Source organism: Copadichromis virginalis, linkage group LG18 (assembly GCF_057382275.1).
Source record: "Copadichromis virginalis isolate Kocher_CV1m ecotype Utaka linkage group LG18, C_Virginalis_male_GT1.1, whole genome shotgun sequence".
NCBI lineage: Eukaryota > Metazoa > Chordata > Actinopteri > Cichliformes > Cichlidae > Copadichromis > Copadichromis virginalis.
The window spans coordinates 26,925,868-26,946,757 of NC_140635.1; the positions used below are offsets into that span (position 1 = coordinate 26,925,868).

At 41.8% G+C, this 20,890-nt stretch overlaps 1 protein-coding gene across 3 annotated transcripts in view; it reads left to right on the plus strand.

Moving 5' to 3' along the window:
• The first annotated feature begins 9,538 nt into the window (after positions 1-9,538).
• Positions 9,539-20,890, plus strand: part of LOC146688093 (BMP/retinoic acid-inducible neural-specific protein 3-like) — a 31,571-nt gene continuing 20,219 nt past the window's right edge. Inside the window, exons 1-4 of one of the 3 annotated variants that reach the window (XM_085440303.1) lie at positions 9,539-10,049; positions 10,168-10,514; positions 13,768-13,970; positions 16,446-16,663. In XM_085440303.1, coding sequence (XP_085296429.1) covers positions 10,252-10,514; positions 13,768-13,970; positions 16,446-16,663 — 684 coding nt within the window. In that variant the 5' untranslated portion in view covers positions 9,539-10,049; positions 10,168-10,251. Of the gene's footprint in view, positions 10,515-13,767; positions 13,971-16,445; positions 16,664-20,890 lie in introns of all 3 variants that reach the window. The other 2 variants (XM_085440304.1, XM_085440302.1) reach the window with 2 other exon arrangements.

Genomic DNA, 20,890 nt, shown 5'->3' on the forward strand with positions numbered 1-20,890 from the left:
GCATGTCCCGGGTCTGCCCCGGGGCCTCCTCCTCCCTGTGGGACATCCCCGGAACAACTCGCCCAGGAGGCGCCCAGGAGGCGCCCAGGAGGCATCCTTGTCAGATGCCCAAACCACCTGACCTGGCTTTTTTCGATGTGGAGGAGCAGCAGCTCTACTCTGAGCCCCTCCGGGATGGCTGAACTTCTCAACTTATCTCTAAGGGAGAGGCCAGCCACCCTTCGGAGGAAGCTCATTCCTGCCGCTTATATCCGCAATCTCGTTCTTCCGGTCACTACCCACAGCTCATGGCTATAGGTGAGGGTAGGGACGTAGATCGACTGGTAAATTGAGAGCCTCGCTTTTACACTCAGCTCTCTCGTCACCACAACGGAGCAGTGCAGTGTCTGCATCACTGCGGCCACTGAACCAATCCGTCTGTTGATCTCCCGCTCCTGTCACTCGTGAACAAGACCCCGAGATACTTGAACTCCTCCACTTGGGGCAGGAACTCATCCCCAACCCGGAGTTGGCACTCCACCCTTTTCCGGCTGAGAACCATGGCCTCAGATTTGGAGGTGCTGATCCTCATTCCCGCTGCTTCACACTCAGCTGCGAACCGTTCCAGTGCGAGCTGGAGGCCATCACCTGATGAAGCCAACAGAACCACATCATCCACGAAAAGCAGAGATGAGATTCTGAGGCCACCTAAGTGAAAGCCCCCCGCCACTTGGCTGCACCTAGAAATCCTGTCCATAAAGGTTATGATGGTGGTGGGTGATGAGAAAGAGTCGACTTATTGCCGGCAATGCGAGCTCTTGCAACAGTTGTATAGGGATTGAATGGCCCGTAGCAATGGGCCAGACACCCTATACTCCCATAGCACTGTCTGTCTTCCTACCAAGCTTGTGTGTCCCGGTTTACATCTCTCCATGTTTCCTGTTTTATTTTGAAAGTCTTGTATTTCCATGCTCAGTGTGTTTAGTTTTGCTTCCCCTGGTGTTTCCATTTCCCTCACTACCCTTCTGTGTATTTAAGTCCTCTGTCTTCCTTTGTTCAGGGTCAGGTCGTCTGTCTACCTCGCTTCATGTTTCCTGGAATTCATGTCATGTTTTCAAGTTTCGTTTTTTCCAGTTTGATGCTCATGTTCACGTTTTTTTTCCACATCTAGCTTTAGCTTCATGAGTTTAGGTCTGAGTTTAGTTTTTGCCATTGTTTCTCATTCCTACATAGGGATGGGTATCGTTTAGGTTTTATCCGATACCGGTGCCAAATTGGTACTTTTGAAACGGTGCCGGTGCTCAAACGGTGCTCAAACCGGTGCTTAAAGAATGGAGAACACAAAATTGGTCCAAAAACCTCTCATGTTCAGCTGTTTTTTGTAAAAATATAACAATGTTAGCCTTTTCTGCAGCTATGGGGCATATATGGTATCACTCTTGGCTGGAAGCAATGCTTAAACAATGGAAAAAACACAAACTTTGTCCTAAACCTCTCATGTTTAACTGTTTTCCACTTTTTCTTTGGTCATTTTAGCCTTTTTAGCCAGGGTGAAGGGAGTATCTGCCATCAAACAAGAGGACAGCCGCATGTAGCTATGATGATGTTTGCTAGTTCACCTTACATGCATTAATGTAATAACGTGGTTAGCCTACTCAACGTAAATTAGCTACTCACGCAGAGAAGAACAGCTGCTGCCACCATCATCCGTCATCATTTCTGCTACACTGGCAGGGCTAGGGGCCAGGACTCTCCTCTTCGTGTTTTTGGGGGATGTTGCATAACAGCCAACCCACCCGCAGTAGATGTGCTCGGTGTGAGGTCTCGCAGCAAGCTATCAAATACGGCGCATTTCTGGGCTTTTAAAAAAAACGCTATGCGTAGCCAGGTGTTTCATCGGATTTGAGGTGTTACCTCCTTTGACAGTATCACAGTATCAGCTTAAAGCACTTGTTGCTGCTGAGTTTGCATATTTTGCTATGAAGTACAGCCAGACTTTTAACCGCTTCGCCTTGGACATTTTTAATCTGTAGCTCTGCTCTAACAGAACGTACGTACCTGGCCCCGCCTACTATCCTCGGAAACGTAAAATGATTGGCTAGAAGTGTATCACAGCTCAGGAAAAAAAAGCACCGAAATAAAGCACCGAAATGTGCGCTGCTTTTCGGTCTGGTTACTACCGTTTATGTCAGAACCGGTGCCATCATGGCACAGGACACCGGTACCCATCCCTATTCCTACATTTTACATCTGGAAGACACTAAGAGCAGCTAGATCAACAAACAGAAGATAAACATGATGGATGTAGCTTACCCGGGTCCTTTCTAATGTACAACAGCGGACAACTCTGTTGATTTACCAAGAAGTCTGATTGTATAGAAACCTATGAGATGAAAGATCCTACTGCTGACTTAGGCTACGTTCACACTGCAGGTCTTAATGCTCAATTCTGATTTTTTGATCAAATCCAATTTTTTTGTCTGCTTGTTCACACTACAAATAAAATGCGACAGCAAACGCGCTCTAGTGTGAACGCTCAAAGCGGCCCGCGTGCGCAGAAGAAGACGTCACACACAACGCCCTCTGTTTAGACCCAGACCAAACAGTATTGTTTGACTGATGGGCCTTAATATAAAGACTTGTTTCAGACTTTACGTTTCCCAATTTTGTTGAAGTCATAAAGTTATTTTGTTATTTACATATGGCCTAATAATTATCCTTATTGCTGTTTTAGAGAGGAGCAGTGCTTCAAAGGATAGTTGCAGATTTCTGTCAGAATCTGCAGATTATACCGTACAAATAAAATATTCACATTTCTCCAGCGTTGTCTTCCCAACAGTTTCACTGACATCTACACAGGATGGCCAGGAAGCGTTCCCGATGTCTTCTCCGGCGCTTCTCCAGCGCCGATAATTGGCGTCTGTCTTATGTCAGTGACATAAAAGACGGATTTAATGCAACATGACCATGAATGAGCCTGAATGAGGGGTTAAAAGTGCTTCGTGGTGCAATGGAAATTAAATCAGGCTGGAATGGAAGAACAAAGTTTCAAGAATATAAAAATCTAACATTTCTACATTTACATTTGCTCTAACATTCACATGTCAGCCAAAGCCGGTAAAAACAGTCCTTTAACATTTGTGCCTGCAATGAAATGTGTCGTAGTGAAGGACAGACCCTTACACCTAAATTGTAACAGTGGACAATTATTACTGTTATTAGGCACTTTTCTACCCTTTTATAACGTCTGAGTCAAGCGCTCAAGAAGCTAAGAGTGAAAGGAGCAGAAATTGTGTTAACTGATTAACATCAATTGCTGCTTCCGTTCAGTGCACTGATGTCAAAAAGGAATGATCTCACTTGAGGAGAAACAGATGAATGGTTATATTTTTTGCTTCATCATCCAATAACTTTCTATTGTAAAGCAAACAATAAAAAATCAACTTAAAAATTAAGCCCAAGTTCAAGGTCACTGCTTTACTTTTTATGAGAAAATAGTTTGTGTGTTTTTTCATTTCAATGCATTGTACAGGAAAATAATATAATCTGCGCTTTTTGTGTGCAGTAATAACAAAATGTGACCATTTATTGAAAGATCCTTTGCCAGTACAGGTACAATCTAGCTACCTTGTAAATTCGTTTATATTCACTCTGTGTACAATAAAATACAATTTAACAACATCTACAGAATTCTTTAGATGTTGTTAAATTTTCAGTCAACCTCTGAATGATGATCACATTAACAGTAGCTGAAAGTTACTAAAAATTTCGTCTCGAATATATATTGCACCTTTATTATACCTTTACTTATATTATCTATACACTGTACAGTTTAGATATTTTTAGTTTTTCTATCAAACTTGTGCATGCTTTCTAGCATGAAATAATTTCCTTCAGTGTCCCAGTAACTCTTTTAATAAAATACTTACTTAATTGGAATATGCATGTTTATCAATAGGTTGACCAATAATGTTCTCACAATTCTACAGAAAATATGTATTTTTCACCAAATAAAACTATAAACAAGCACAGCTGCAGTGCTGAGGTACAACTTTTTCTTTGAAGTTTCCCAGTTTGTGTAGCACGGTGTTTGCAGACAAGTCGTAATCTTCCATGGAAACTTGGCAATCTGCTAGCAACCAAAGTGATCATGAGAACGTTTCTGATGCAGTGCTCTCTTTGGTACCATTTTCCACCAGCAACCTCCAGGAACAACTCACATACTGGTCAGGAAATACTCGTTCTCCCACTGTTAGTTTTATCATGTCCAATGTAGTGGACAGCTATTGAGCTATATGTGTATGATGTCATGTATGAAACCTCTCTTATTAGCTTTATGGTTCAATACATAGTGACAGTGTTTGACCAAGAATTAAGTGTAGTTTGACACATAATCAAACTAAAACCAGGAATGGATGGTTGTACACTGTTGTGATACAGGCTAGCTTTGTTCTAAGCCAACAGGTGGTTTGCTTAGCTTAGCGTGAACATGCTATAGCTTCATATTTGATGAAGGATGGGAATTTGAGGGGAAGAGGCAGCTATTTTTTCAATCTTCTCTTTTCGCACAACTGTCTAGAGAGCAAGAATTTGCCAAACTGTGTGTTTCACAGAAAAGTTTACCTCTTCATATTTATCTTGACAAAAAAATGTGAGCATTCCTGTAAAAATACAGAATATGCTAAAGGCGAAATAGGCTAACTTTTTATTTTTTCAAAAAGTAGGAGTCTTGTGTGTGTGTGTGTGTGTGTGTGTGTGTGTGTGTGTGTGTGTGTTTAAACCAGAAAAACATATACTGAAAAGGGTTTATGAAAAGTGCCACCACTTTATTAGAATCCTCATAAGCAATAGATTAAATTGGAGCACTCAATAATTACCCAGCAAGGCTATGAAGTGCATTTTTGCATATATGTGCAATGTTCAAAGGCACCAATCATCATCAAGTGCATTCATTAGTGCTGCTATCATGACGCCATTTAATGGATGGTGAAGCACTTTTACTTCCTGAGTGGTGTTACTGTTTAGTTACTTTTCTCTACACAGCTGCTCGTGTCCTGTTGTGTGACAGGCTTTCAGTATTCTAGGTCAGCCATCCAATGCTCCAGTGCGACTCAAGAATGATAGGGCATGTACAGGGAAGAAGCAAAAATAGCAGCTGGGCCACAGAAGCCAAGGCTTTGACAAAGCCTCGGACATGTATGTTTCCTGACCTGAATAACCAAGAGAGCTGCCAAGCGCTCAACCAAACCTGGGATAGGACCAATTTTCTTCCACATCTATCTGCACTTACCACTTCTTGTTTAGCCCGCCGCTTCAGCTTCCAGTAAGGGAAATGGCAACTGACAAAAATGCTTAAAAAATCAAACGATGGCAACAGGCAAGCTAATCAAAGCTGAATTCATTTATATTAATAAATCTCGGCGTTAATGTGCTGAAACAATTGCTAATGTGCCTCAGACCCTGCGCCCTCCCACGAAAGCGTGGGGGCATTTGCTGTTTCGTTTCCAAACATCTTTCCTGTAATGCCTGTCCAATTACTCACACTAGAGAGGTTTCGGTCCAATCGCTGTCTTCGCTCCAGAGTTAAATAGCAAAGGCGAGACCTCATCATCATCCATTCCATTTTGTTTGCACTTTCACATTCAGCACCTGCCAAGTTACTTTGCCATTCCATTTTGGAGAGAATTTCAAAGAACAATGAGCGCACAGCACCAGGTGTATCCATGCTTTACACCGTGCTCATCAACTACAATTCATTCTTTCGGAATAAAAGGTGCAGCAAAAGTAATTATTCAGTAAAACACTTTTCTAGTCAGGCGGGAGTCTACGGCGCGTTATCTGTTCAAAGACAGACAAGTGTGCACAACTCATTGCTGAACGCCGGAGCTCTTGAGTAAAATTAATCATTTTTTATGTTATTTCAACAGAGATGATTTTGCATGCACACTGACACATACATGCTTTATGCCAACGCCTTCATCTGCTGCATTGGAACTCTTTTCCCTCACTTCCCAATGTGGGAGGAAATCACAATGTCATTCTTGACTTGTACTTACTTTGGCACATCAGATGTCAGCCGGCTATAGAAGCGGTTGTTTTCAGGCACTGCCTATTAACACCACCACTGCCATGTCAAGGCCTTTCACATCATCTTCCTGGACAATTGTGATGTTCTCCGCCCTCTTATCATCCGCTGGAGGAGCCTGATTCAGCGGATGGTTGAGGCGCGAATGATCAAAATCATCCACATTTGTCCTAAAACTCAGCAGGCGGCCGAGGAGGGGGGGGAGAATGAGTCAAACGAATCATGACAGACAGTTCAAATGGAGAGGCGAAAAGCGAAGACGCTGGAAGAGAAAAAGAAAGACCGCTGGTTTGGGGTGGTGGAAGGGAAGTGGGCATAGAGAGGGGAAAGAATAAGAGTGTGAAAGACAGAGGAAGAAACAGGGGCTGGAACTTTTCAATTACACCACACACAGACAACAAAGACCCAGATTTCAACAGACTATAACAGTCTGTAGCCCTGAGGGGAAAAGCTCATTTAGTCTTTTTCAATTCTCATATTCCCTCTCCACACAAATTCCTTGTTGGAATATTTAATGTATTTCTTTTGTTGCACCATCAAACACCGTCTTCACTATCATTACAGATGTCCCGAAAGCAACAGTCGACTACCTGGGGAGGCAAATCCCCCTGTTGGCAGATTACAAGAAAACTATCTGCTGCTTTAAATTTCAAAGCATTTCAGTTGATTGAGACGGTCCAGATGACTGTCAGCGGCACTTACAGTGAGTAAAACCATTTAGGCTTTAAAGATATAACCCCTTGCTACTGAATTGAAAAACTGTCTTCCTTTGAGTTTGAAAAAGGGAGGAAAAAAAAGAAAAAAGAGCATCCCCTGACATCCTAGGAGTGCTTGCCTAGCAACATTAAAGAAAAAGGGAAATCAATTGAAGCAGACTATTGATTTAACCCCATCATTGTTAACAGACTCTCCTTGCAGCCCATTTAACAGATGTCATTCAGGCTTTTTTTTAGTGAGGATGACAAACAGGGTGACAAGATGAGACAAAGGTATCTAGTGGGGAGCGTGATGTAGCCTCGCTCTGGAATTTATCTGCTTTTTTATTGTTGTGGCCCTAAAGAGGAGACATGAGAGTCTAATTAGAGATAATTTCCTGCACCTGTCGACACCAATACTCAAACAGAAAGAACTGATATCCCGCTTTTTCCTCTTAATTTGATTTAATAATTGGTTTACAGCAGCGGCTCCTCTCAGTTCATTAGGCTTTGTGAAAATCTTGTGCGGGAGGTAGTTGTGATGATGCTGCAAGCGTGACTAGAAGGGCTACCAGATGTCTCCCTTTATGTGGGACCATCCTCCTGTCCTTGAGACACTGTCCCACATTTTCACTGATTCTGGACGACTTAATTCGATTCGAACCAATCAAATTCAATTTAGTTTTATTCATACAGAGCCAAATGACAACAGCGGTCACCTCAAAGCCCTTCATATTGTAAGGTAACAACCGTACAAAACCCCAACAATCAGACGACCTCCTATGAGCAAGCGCTTGGAGACAGTCATGGCGGGGCGGCCATCTGCTCCAACCAGTTGGGTTGCTCTGTGGAAAAGAGCCAGAAATTAATAATAACTAATGACTCAAAGGGATGGTTAAACACATATAGAGTGACAAGAGAGAAGAGAAGAAGAAACACGCATCATGGGAAGCCCTCAGCAGCCTGAGTCTATTACAGCATAACTAAGGAAGAGTTTAGAGTCAACTGATTCAGCCCTAACTAAAAGCTTAATCAAAAAGGGAAGTTTTAAGCCTAATCTTAAAAGTAGAGAGGGTGTCTGTCCCAAATCCAAACTGGGAGCTGGTTCCACAGAAGAGAGGCCTGAAAACCGAAAACTATCTCCCATTCTACTTTTAAATATCGCTGGAACCATCAGTAAACCAGCAGTATGAGAGAAAAGTGCTCTGTTGGCGTTATATGGTGCTACATGGTTAAGATGGGATGAAAGCTATTAGTCAAGACTTTGTGAGAAGGATTTTAATCCCAATTCTGAAGCTAACAGGAGCCAATGAAGGGAACCCAGTCTCTTTCTAGTCCCTGTCAGTATTTCTGCTGCAGCATTCTGGATCAACTGACATGCACTTTTCTAAAGTCTGGCTTTTACCCAATGTATATGAAGGGAAGGTTTTTTATTGTAGTCAGAAGAAGGTTACCCCGTCTAACAGCATACTCGTGAGGGAAAGGTACAAGTCACAGAAAGTTGCAAACTTTGCAGATTTTGGTGAATTTGATGGAAACTACTACAAAGAAAATGAAGCGGCAGTATGAGTCTGAGAAATTGAGTTTTTGTATTTTTCATTTTGCACAGGGGGGAAATATGGCGTGAGGTGAAACTGTATATGTGTTAGAACTGGATAGAAATTGCTAAAACTGTTATATGTGGCTTTAAAAAAAAGTCATGCTATTCTATGAATGCATCCAAACTGAAAGCCAAAAGTGGAAACCAGAAAGAAGAGCGGAAGAAATAACAGAGAAATCAAAAAGAATGAGGCAGTATATAAAGACTATCACATGATAACACAGGAGACCATTAGAGCAAACTTAAGCTTCATTTTATCTTTATTGTATTTGCTTAGCAAAGAAAGTTGGAAATATAATATATATCTGGTCTGTACATAGTAAATAGCAATTCAGAAACATGCACGCTTTATTGCATTTTTATTTTTAGGGTAGAAATGAAAATGTCAGACTACTTCTCAGCACTGTAGATGAGCACCACTTTGTGCTACACACTCACAGTGTTTGCCCCACCCTAAAGGTGACCGGATCCCCCGAAAAAGGGGGAGGATCCAAAGCTCCATATGTCCCATAAAAGAAAAACCATCATTAAAAAAAATCTCACGTTCATTCGCAAATGGTTTGAACATTCAAAATACAATTATTTTGCAAGCCACAGGTCGAACATTTCCTCTCCTTCTTCTGGAAATGAAACATCCATTTTTGTTGGAGAAGCTGTATTTTTTTTTTTTTTTTTTTTTCAAAATTATGACGCTTGGTGTGGAATAGCGAGTGCACCCCTGAACCTGAATCACACAACCCAAGAAACCTGCTCCCCGATAATAGCCTGTAATTATTCTCCCCGGCAAATCCAGCAACGTGCAAGTGTGTGTGCCATTTAGTCATGCAAGCTGCAGGCCCTGAAGCTGTGGCACAGAACTAGTAAGGGGGGGGGGGGGGGCAAAAGAAACACCGCGAGATAATTAGCCTATTATCAGACTCCGTTAAAGACCTTTAATGGGCAATATTCACCCAGGGAGAGACAAGCTGTGATGGGAAATAATAATGAATAAAGTGAAGATAATGGTGAGTGATGGATGCAGTCCTGATGCATCATCACTCCACTCATCTCCAAACTTAAGTACACTCAGTGATCATACTGTATATATTACCCTGCCAGCCTCATCATGATGCACTTGCTCGCCCTCTTGCTATCTCTCTTGGAAAAAAAATAGGGAAGAAAAGGTCTCTTTGTTGAAGCAGGCACTCATTCATCCACCAGCTCACACACAGCAAAGAGGAGATATAAGCGCCTACAGCGTCTGTCAAGATTTGTTTTTTTCTTTTAAATCTTTTTAAACAGACAATTTAGCGATCAAACAGAGCTACAGGGTGTCCCACTCACTCTGTTTAAATCTGCCCCCCCCTGTTCAACCTCTGGAACTATCTGTGACCGCACGGACGTCCTCGCAATGAACTCCGCCGTCTCACCGCCTCCGCCGCTTCAACTTCTCACCGAGGAGCGGATGGATGCGCGGATGCTGGAGCAACGTCTTCCGAAATAAAATAAAAAAAGAAAAGAAAAGAGAGAGAAAAAGTTGGGCGGGAGCAGAAAAATACCCAAGTTGGAGTAGCTCTCTGTGAAGAGAGGACACATTACGAATTCATTCATTGTGTCGGATCGCTGATTCGGAGAGCTTTTATTCTTGGCTGTGGCGAGATCGCAGGAGTTCATCTTCGGGCGCATCCTTTTGGTTCTTATTGCAAATCAGGTGAGTGCGTCTTCGGCAGAAGGAGGAGGAGAAGGAAAAACGTTTAATTGCTATTATTTCTTGTTCATTAACTCTGAGGTATCACTGCTTTGAAATAATTTTTCCGACAAACCTCCAGATCAGCGTGACGCGCTACTTTTCAGCCCTGATTATCTGTCCTCTCCTCTCAGTCTGGAGAGAATGAGGTGTCGCTGGGTGAAGCATGAGCTGTCAGAGAATCAGTCATAAGCGGCTGTCTCTGCTATGGGAGGGGGCAGCTCTCAGCCTCTGGCTCTGCTGGTGCTGTTGCTGGACCTCCAGGGCCGCCACTGCCACTGGAGCCGCAGCCGCCGGACGAGGCGACGGCTCCCCCGGCTCCCTGGGCTGGCTGCTGTCGGATAAGGGCCCCTTCCAGCAGTCCCTGGAGTACACAGAGGCTGCGGAGAGGTACCAGCAGGGCTTCAGCACCAGATACAAGATCTATAGGTGAGAAGTGTGTGTGTTTAACGCGTGTAATGTTTTGTGTGTGAGAGAGTTTCAGGTATGGATTATGAGTAGGCTACTTGCCATTTTTTTTTCATTCCAGACGTGTTACTGGATAATTTTACTGATGAGCAATTTCAGCAAGAGAGCAACTTATCGGTGACAGCAGCTGCTGTAGTGTGTGTGGAATGCAATCCTGCACACTCTCAGGATTGCTCTCACAGGTACCGCACCTGCACCAAATTAGTTGCAAGCTGATGAGCAAATCAGAAGAACTGCTGTAAGCAGAGGGCCCTTTCCTGCTGAAAGCTCATCTGTCATCTGAATAACAGCAGGCATTTATTCCTTTCTTTTGCTTTGTTTCTTTATTATCTTCTTCTTTTTAACCTGGTGCTTTTTGCTGTTGCTGGTGTTTCTAAATGACCCCTGCAGCAAGAGTTAATGCCATGGATTGTGCGTGGACAGTCGAGCTTCATCCCTTCAGGGACTTCCTGCAGTATCTGCCAGCTGCACTTTGCTGCCTTTCCAGAAACTTTTCCTAAAGCAATATATTTATGCTCTGATTTAACTTTTAGGTATTTATCGATCATTCCCTTCATGGCTCGGGGGTTTGAGTTGCAGACGTGCAGTAAAAAGGTCTGAATTATATTTTGTGTTTATAATTCGTGTGGAGGACCCGTGTGTGTTGCTATTTTGTCACTGTCCCTGCAGTCCTGCGGGGTCGGTTTGAGAAGAAATTTTCATTTCTGTGGCAAAAAGAAGAAGAAAATCGCCAAGGGTTTAGCAAAGTGAAGGAAAGACTTTGTGTGCATCTTTAGCTGTGCTATAAATCAATCGCTCCATTATCTTTTCCCAGAAATCTTTAAGACTCTGGTGTTTATCTCGTCGTGACACCTGTGTTTTTTCAATGGACCCAGTGTGACAATGTCCCAAGAGTCCTCTGACTTGAGCCTCCTTGTTTCCAGTAATTACTGGAAATCATTAAAAAAGTATCAAAGAAGCAGACAGCTTGGACTGGAAAGGCACTCATCACTGGTAATGGCTGGCTGACATCTCACCTCTTAAGGATCTTTCACCCTACAGCAGTCAGCCCTGTATCCTCTCAGATGCCTTGCTCACATATTTTAAGCCAAAGGCTGGTTTTAGGATTAGGGATTAAGGATTTTAAGGATGACTCTAACTGAGATAAAAACCTGCTGTAACAAGATGATAACTGACAGGAGAGTCTTTTTAAAGCAGTTTTCATCCTCTCTGCCTAATGAGACTTATTTAATGGTTTAGAGATAAGGGAGGGCATTTAATAAACTGTGGGAACACTGAAGGCATTTTTTTAATAATAACTGTATTTTATGCACTCCCTACAATGCTGTAGACACTTCATATTTTCTATAGGTGTGCTGTGTTAAAGTGCCGGGGGATTTAAATTGCAGTTCTGCTCTGACCTCTGTAATAGCTGCACACCATACTAAAGCTCACGTGGCTGTCAGTCATGTGGAAGCAAAGCATGCGATTACGCTGTCAGCTAGCTCCCCCCCATACAGCTGCTCCTGTATAGTTTCAACCCCCCCACCCCCCAATAAAGTGTTTTCATCACTTTCTGATTGCTTTCTATGCGTACAGTAAGCCTCCACGTTTACATAAGCCAGCCCATTCCTACAGCGCTTCTGTTTTTCCACCAGTGCATGCTGATGGAGTAGCTGTAGGCTAACCCTGGGCTAGATCTGCAATATTCATCTGTCCACCAGAGACAGACACTCATCCTGTCCCCTCGTTACGATGATTGGCCGTAATGACACACTCCACACAGTCCCGGTTCCCCCAATTATTTCTTTGCCGATCATTTTTCTCATGGCAGTGATTTGATGACCTCCCAGAAGGAGAGGGAGGTACACAGAGCAGCAGGCAAGCACCGTGGGAGAGGTGGATGTTAACTGACGCTGCAGAGGGAGGGGCTGTGGGGAATGGAGAGCGAGGGTTTGTGAGTATCTAGAGTTCAGCGAGGCTCGTGTCTAAAGGGCACGGGGTGACAAATCATGGCAGCTGATGTCGTGGGGCTTTATTTTCTTTATTTTTTTTCTCTTTTTTTTGCACCTTTCCTGATGCTGTGGGGGTTGCCACTTTGGAACCCAACGAGTTTTGTTGTACCCAGGCGCAGGTTACTCAAAGCTGACATCGGTCAACTGTAATAGTGATTCTCAACTTGGTGCACTTATACACGGGGGAGGGGGAGGGTATCCACACGTTTGATTTTCGGATGAACATGAGGATAAATCTGTGCTGCATTACTATTACTTTTGAACCAGAGTAATCTCCAAGCTTTTAAGATTTAACAAATAGGCAGGTTGAAAAGCTATCTATTCATATTTTAATTTTTTTGTCAGCCTGGTCTATTATTTTTTACTTTATCATGGTTCTGAGAATGAGTGCTGCTAATCTGTTGAGATCAGTGATATATTTGCACTCCAAATATATTTGCTGTACCGCCAGCAACTTATGTCCAAAGATTAAGACAAATGTGCACACTATGTCTTGTTTTTTAAATCCGCTAACAGTCTGCTGTCCACAGCCTAAGGCCTCGGGTTGCCATAAAAAATAAATAAATAAATAAACAGAAAAATAAACCTTCTTGCTTGGATTAAAAGTGCATTAAAACTAGTTAGCAAGTTGGCAGAGCTCTAATAGAGCGGTGCTCTATTAAAGTGCTGATTGAATGGTTAAATCATAGCTGCTAAACCCAGTGCTAGTAGCAGAACCGATTGTTGTAATACTGCTACAATCTATATAATGTATCCACTCTTATATAATAAATACTGTTACATGAGTTTCAAATGAGAGCATTTAAGGCCAAAAGAAAGAAGAAAGAAACAGCTGTCTTATATAACATCCTTTTTTACAATTGCCTGGTAAAAATCTGACAATCGATAAACATTCAATCACTACTTGCCGTATAATCCCTTAAGTAAAAAAAATAGAAAAAAGGTTTTTCAGGGTAGTTTCTTGTACATCAGAGGCATATTGTTAAGCTCCGCTGAGCATTACAGCTTCATCGCTTGGCGTTACTGCTTCCTCTGTGTCCACCATGTATGTGAGCCATAAGTATACAGCAGCGTGTGCCTCAGTGAGGGTAACATACTTTCAAATATTGCTTTCCTCTCAACGCAGCTTGTTAAATAGCAGCCCGGGGCCTTACACACAATTAAAGACCTTAACAGAGTGAGCAAACCTGTGTGTGTGTGTGTGTGTGTGGTGTTTCTAGGGAATTTGGTCGATGGAAGGTGAACAGCCTGGCTGTGGAGAAGCTGGACAATTTTGGTGGCGGCAGGGGTTTGGCTTTGCCCCTCGACCCTGACTTTGTGCACGCCATCCGGCAGTTGGGGAGGAGACCAACCCTTCAGATGATTACAGAGAGTCTAATCAAGAAATACGGCACCCACTTTCTCCTCTCCGCCACTCTGGGAGGTACAGTAGAGTAGTCTGAGCTTCAAAGCGAGCCTGATCCACATAGCCTCTAATGTGATTTTTGTTCATTTTTTTTTTCTAGCATATGGGGCACAGATTTTTTACTGTCTGCTGCTTTTGAATCAACAAAGCATGTAATGATTTTTCTGGATCAGTGTTTTTTGGCGTACAAAAAGGAATCAAATCGCCCCAGATTAGCGTACAACAAGTGATTTGTGGTAGGCGGGAGAACGACAGATATGATATTTTTGTTTAGCTGCCAAACCGGCACGGTTCCGTGAACAGAGGTTTGTCACTGCTGTGAAATGCTGTCATTTATAAGCAATTAGTTTTTCTCTTCTTTTCTTAAGCTAACTGCTATCACAGAGCATGCTGTAAATGAACGGCACTGATTTGAGGGAAGTATTTGGCTAAAAAACAGTAGCTGGCAGTTTTCTCTTACGCCCCAAAATACAGCAACTGGTCGAAAACCAACACTGGCCATGCACTCTGTCTGTTAGTGTCTACAAAATTATTAGAAATTCGTCATGAAACCCACCCACAAAGATGCAATAGTCGCAAAGTGTTGTTGATGTATAACAACGTCACACAAGTCACAATTCCCAGTGCTTTGAGAAGTTCTTGTCAGATAGACTGAAACCCAGTTTATACTGAGCAAATGGTCCTCCTAAAAGGCAATATAGAAGCTTCCTGATAAAATAAACACTATCAACACTTCATGTACCAGACGTCAGTTTCACCCAGAGTCACCTTTACCACCTACAAACATCAGCTACATCGCTCAAAAACTGAATGAGTTCAAGTTCAGGTGAACTGTGTTATTAGATTTTTTTTTTTGGCAGCACTGTGGTCTGCAGGATGCATTGTCTCAGAGGTCAGAGTGGATAGATGCATCAACAAAATGTGGATCTTCAAAGCATAAGACTGTTTGCTTGTTATTTTTGCAATCATCACATGTAAGAGTTTTGATAACCACCTGCCACAAGGGATGCTTGATCAGTGTGACTCGTTTCATATAACTGCTGCTGTAATACTCGGCTATAGCAGTGTTCAGAGTTAAGACGATGTCAGCAGACCAAACTGGGTGAAAACGATTATTAGCCTTCACCAAAGCAGGGTCAGATCAGAAAACGTAAACATGTGATTTAACAACGCAACAGTTTTGTGTCATTTTGGAAAAAGAAAAATGCTCATCATCTTTCTAGATGATTTTTAAGAGCATAAGATGAGATAAGATGCCACATTTTCACAGGGCTTTTTAGCCACATCTTTTAACATCTTTTTAATATCTTCATATGTGAGGACAGCTGCCTGGTTGAAAACCAGACATGAGCAGAAACAGAATCAGATGAATGATTGAATATTTTATATGGGGGAGGTGAGGGCAGGTTAAACTGGCGTGGCTCTTCTGAGGCACATATAATCCCATCTGTAGGGAAATAAGAAAGACTAACAGTCTGGCTTATTATAAGGAAAATTTGTGTTGATCCTTGTTTGACTGGAGGTGGGCATATTCATATACACTGACAGTGTACTCTCCTTACAGAGGTTCAGCTGCGCTGACAGTTTAATTAAATTTAATTCGAAGAGCTTTATTTCCCTGCAAGTTTAAATACGAATTATCACAGAAGCTTTACAAAGGTCAGGCCGCACGGAGTGATGCTTTTCGAGCGCTAGTGGTGAGGAAACAGTTGGAGAACAGTGCCAATAAAGTAAGTACAGATAAAGTGACTCAGACCTGCTGTGACAGTTACGGCATGTTGTTAAGGTTCGCTGAAGAGCACCTGCAGCTCCCTTCAAAAGGCACTCATTCCTCATCTGGCTCAAATCTGAGACGCTTTTGAGGGAAAGTAAAAGAATTTATTAATGTCCTCTTGACTCAGTAGTGAATGCAGCTATTTTCAAATCTGTTCTCTGGTGAACGTAGTTCAGATAGTATAGGACAGAAAGACCTGGGAAAATATAACAGGAGGAAGATGAGGTGAGTTGCAGAAAGAAATTAACTACTAGGGTAGGAAGTTCAACGGCATCACAAAAAGACTGCAGTTTTCATTGTCAGGGCTGACTTTCCAAAGTGCACGTGAATCTATAAATCTTATACTTAATCAAACGTGTCTTTTTTTCTTCTCACTGCTGGTGATTTGACCGTTATATAGAATTCATCTAAGAACAGCCCGGCGCTAACCTGATTTTGTTTTCCAAGTCATTTTTTTCCATCATAATTAAAATAATTGAAATAATTAAGGAAATTTGATTAACGACGGTGAGTGAGCTCTCTTTATTCACCAGGAGTTTAATAGATGCAGAGACCTTGCCTGTGCCTTTTCCTCTAATCATCCAAACCATCAGTTCCCCCACAGTACTTAATGACTACTGTGCTTTTCTATCTAGTCTGAAAAGATACTAATGAAAGGTGATTAGTGGCGTTCTGCTGGAGCTAATGAACCTCTCATCCCTCTGCCTAAATGTTACCAGGGGAGGAGTCTTTGACAATATTTGTGGACAAAAGGAAGCTCAGCCAGGAGTCTTCGCCCTCAGGGGGCGAGGGCAGCCGGGGCAGCAACAGGAACTCAAATACTACAGGGACCGTGACCCTGGAAACTCTCCACCAGCTGGCTGCTTCCTACTTCACAGACAGAGAGAGCACCCTGCGGAGGCTACACCACCTCCAAATCGCATCCACTGCCATACGGGTATGTTGAAGGAGGGAAATTGTAAATACAGCAGCAATCTGCTGGGAAATGAAACGCCAGACATTCACTGCCTGAAGGTAGCCGTGTTGTTCTCCTGCCTTGCGGTTTGTTAGCCTCAAGCATTTGCATGAGGGAAAGCCTGATATGAAGCTGGGAGTCGGGCTGGGTGGGTTTTTGGTTTCTGTTAAAGTGAACGTGGCTTCGGGGAATGACTTTGGGGAGAAAGAAAATAACTTCTGTCTTCGTCGCCTGGCTTAAATTGACCCGGCGTGGGTCAGTATGGACCAGTGAAATACTGGGGGTTTTTAAGGCGGTGTTTTTTTTCTTTAGTTTCCTTTTAAGTTACAGTATCCATGTAACCCCGTGTTGTAGTATTTCCACTTTGACCTAGTCATTTGTAGCATATGCTTACATGCCTACATGATCTTAGACATGCTGAATGCAAACAAACAAAAAGTTTGGAGTCTCTTTAAAATGGAAAGAAAAAACAGAATGCTATTATATGCAAATCTCTCAAACCCGCATTTTATTCATGATAGAACATAGAAAACATGTCAGATGTTTAAATTGAGAAAAATGTATCATTTTAAGAAAAATATTAGCTCATTATGAATGCCAGATGTTTTTAGCTGGAGAGGTCTGGACTGCAGGTCGGCCAGTTCAGGACCTGGACTCTTCTACTGTGAAGCCATGCTGCTGTAACAAATGCAGTATGTGGTTTAGCATTGTCTTGCTGAAATATGTAAGGCCTTCCCTGAAAAAGACATGATCTGGGTGGAAGCATATGTTGTTCTAAAACTAGCGTATACCTTTTAAACACTGATGGCATCTTTCCGGATGTGCAAGCCCTCTCCTCTTCAGTGATGATGCGGCATCCATGTTTTCCAAAAATAATTTCCTGTGTTGAGTCGTCTGACCACACAGGTCGTGGCAGACGGCCGCCGCTCCCTGAGCCAGGTTCTACTGGAGATTTCTTCCTGTTAAAAGGGAGTTCTTCCTTTCCACTGTCGCCAAAGCACTTCTTCATAAGGGGTCATATGATTGTTGGCGTTTTCTGTTTCCTTTGTGTAATTGTAGGGATTTTACCTTACAATATAAAGCACCTTGAGGCAACTGTTATTGTGTTTTGGCACTATATAAATAACATTGAATTGAATACATGATGGCTACATTTCTGGATTGTGTTCTCATTTTGTGTCTTTGTCTGTTTGATGGAGCTTTAACCTGCATTTGTGGATGGCACAATGAACTGTGTTCACAGACAGTGTTTCCTTGAATCGGTCCTGAGCCCATGCAGTGATTTCCATGGCAAAATCAGGCCTGTTGTTAGTGCAGTGCAGCCTGCAGGCCTAAAGGTTACAGGTATCCAATACTGATTTCGGGCCTTGTTTCTTGCACACAGAGATTTCTCCAGATTCTCTAAATCATTTGATTTCATTAGGTACTGTGTTGCTAAAATCGTAGAAAACAAGTTACAATTTGTTATACATGTACAATGACAATAAAAGGCTATTCTATTCTATTCTATTCTCAACAACAGAATAATTACTTAGTTTTTGATCAGTTTCCTTGCTGCTGTATTTTAATATATGATCACGATTAAAGGTAAAAATTAAATGGTTAAAATAAATATAATGGAGTTAAATTCACCACAGATGAAGCATTGTTATGAAAGTATGAAATAATATAAAATTAAATATCAACTTGCAGATGTTTCTTAGGATTACTGACACATTTGCAGAAGAAAGTTTTAATTCAGGACATTTGGCTAACTCAACTTGAAGACAACTTACACTAATAAATCCTTTAATACCAGCTCAGGGACTTTTCTCCCATAACTTATTTAATCAGGTAGGATTAAGAGCGAATGCTTATTTACAGAATTGGCCTGACACTTAGGAGATTCACCTGTTGTGACTGCAGGGTAGCACTAAGTCTTTCAAATTTGTTTTTCCTGTTTTTTCCCCTCACCAGTGGTTTATTATCATGAAAATCTCTCAGCATGCGAGGAAAACGGGAACAGCAGATTTTGAAAAATGAAGCGTCTGACTGTTTATAGCTGACCACCTATAACACCCTAATTAAGTGACTCTTCAAGCAGTATTGCATGAAGCAGGCTTTCTAAGTTACCCCGCACTCTGTGGCAAGCTTTAAAGAGGGGAGCGAAGCGAGGGGCGGTTGTGTGTCCTGTTGTATGAAACACCAATCATCCATTTTATCGTCTGAAGTGGCTATTAGGGTGTGCGCATTAATCAGCCCAAGGGGCAAATGTAGATGCTAAAGTGAGTAGCCACTGATGAAGACAAGTGCCCTCCCAAAATGAGAGTGCATTCCTCTGGTTATGCATCAGCTTGATGGATTAAAGATATCATTCCATTAATTTTCAGCCAGGCTGACATAAATTCATTTGCCATTTTGCAGCAGGTGTGGAGTTTAGGCAGACTGAAGATCAGTGTGAGAGAAAGAGAGGAGAGCAGAAGAAGATGAACACTAGATCTTATGAGATAAATAGCCGTGCATTAAAATCACAGATGGTAACAGAAATTCGGTGAGAAATGGGAAGGTGTGTGTGCGTGTGTGTGTGTGTGTGTGTGCGTGCATGTGTGTGTATTCCTAACTTTGTGGGGACCAAAAATAGGAAGTTTACTATACTTATGGGGACCAAAATCCTGGTCCCTGCAAGTTTGAAGGCATTTTTGAGATTCAAAATGTGGTTTTAGTGACAGGGTTACAGTTGAGTTATAGGTTTAGGGTTATGGTTAGGCATTCATTTTTCATGGTTAGGGTTGGGGTAAGGGGCTAGGGAAAGCATTATGTCAATTAGATGTCCCCACCAGAGATGGGCAGTAATCCAATTATTTTTTTCAAGTAACGAGTAAAGTAAGGGATTACTATTGCAAAAACGGTAATTAGATTACCGTTACTTTCCCGTAGGAACGCTGCGTTACTGCGTTACTAAAACCGTGATTTTTTTTTGCGAGAATGTCTCATGACAGTGACGTAAGCAAGTGCGACATTCGTGAAAACAGCTGTGTGCAGATCAACAATGGATAATATATCGATTGTGGGAGAGAGTATGAGCATGCAGCGTTTAAAGCGTGGAAGTACTGACCTTACTTTGAGTTTGATTCCATAAAAAGTGACAAAAACATTAGTGTCCGTTGTGCGTGGGAAGAAAACGTCTTTTTACAGCGAAAAAAAACCCCTAAACTTCCAAGCAAGCACCGAGTGCGCTATGACATAATGGGAAATTCACAGAGAAACTCGCGGATTCTTCCACACCGCTGCAGCACACCTGCACCAGGGTAAACCTCCGCCTACCACAGTCCTGCTTTACAGGTGAAAATAGAGCAAAAGGGCTGCTGAGTCTTTGATTTTATTTATTTTCTGCTGTGTTTTACTTGCATTTATTTGAAAGACTGAGTGTAAACACAAAAAAAACAATTATTTTATGTGCTGGAACGTGCAGAAAATAGGTTTAAATGTTAAACTAATTTATTCAAGTCAGAGAATGGTGCATATAATTTTATTTTTGCTTGATGCATAAAGTTAAAAGATTAAAACTAATAAAACAAGTTTTAAAAAAGGAGACTTTTCCATTTGATTACATTTTGTATGATGGATTATGTAGAAAAAGTAGAATTGGGCTGAAAGAGCTATCGCTTTATCACCTATTCAGGTTGTAAATCGTGTTTTTAAAAAGTAACCAAGTAACTAAGTAATTAATTACTTTTGAAAATAAGTAATCAGTAAAGTAACGGGATTACTTTTTGGGGGAAGTAATCAGTAATTAGTTACTGATTACTTTTTTCAAATAACTTGACCAACACTGGTCCCCACAAGATATAAATACCCGATATGCGTGTATGTGTTTTTGAATTTCTAGCTTTAACATTGGGATTGTTTACTGTTAGAGATGCAGAGAAGTGAGTCAGTTTAAAGTTTTTCAGTCAGAGGGAAGTTGATTTCCTTCCCTCACATCAGAACAAATTATTCTGTGTGAGGAGAGAAAGCTTTCTAATTGAAGACCTTTTCAGTGTTACTTCACCGTGACTCATTGAATACCAAGCTCTTTTAAGACATAAAATGCATCTTTGATGAGGATTTTTATGTTCTTTTGACCTTTCTTTAGAAAAAGAAAATATTCAAGTAATCCATGCAGAACCAAGATTATCAGTTGTTTTCTACCTATTAACGCAGATGGGGGGGTGAAAACGGGGGCGACTG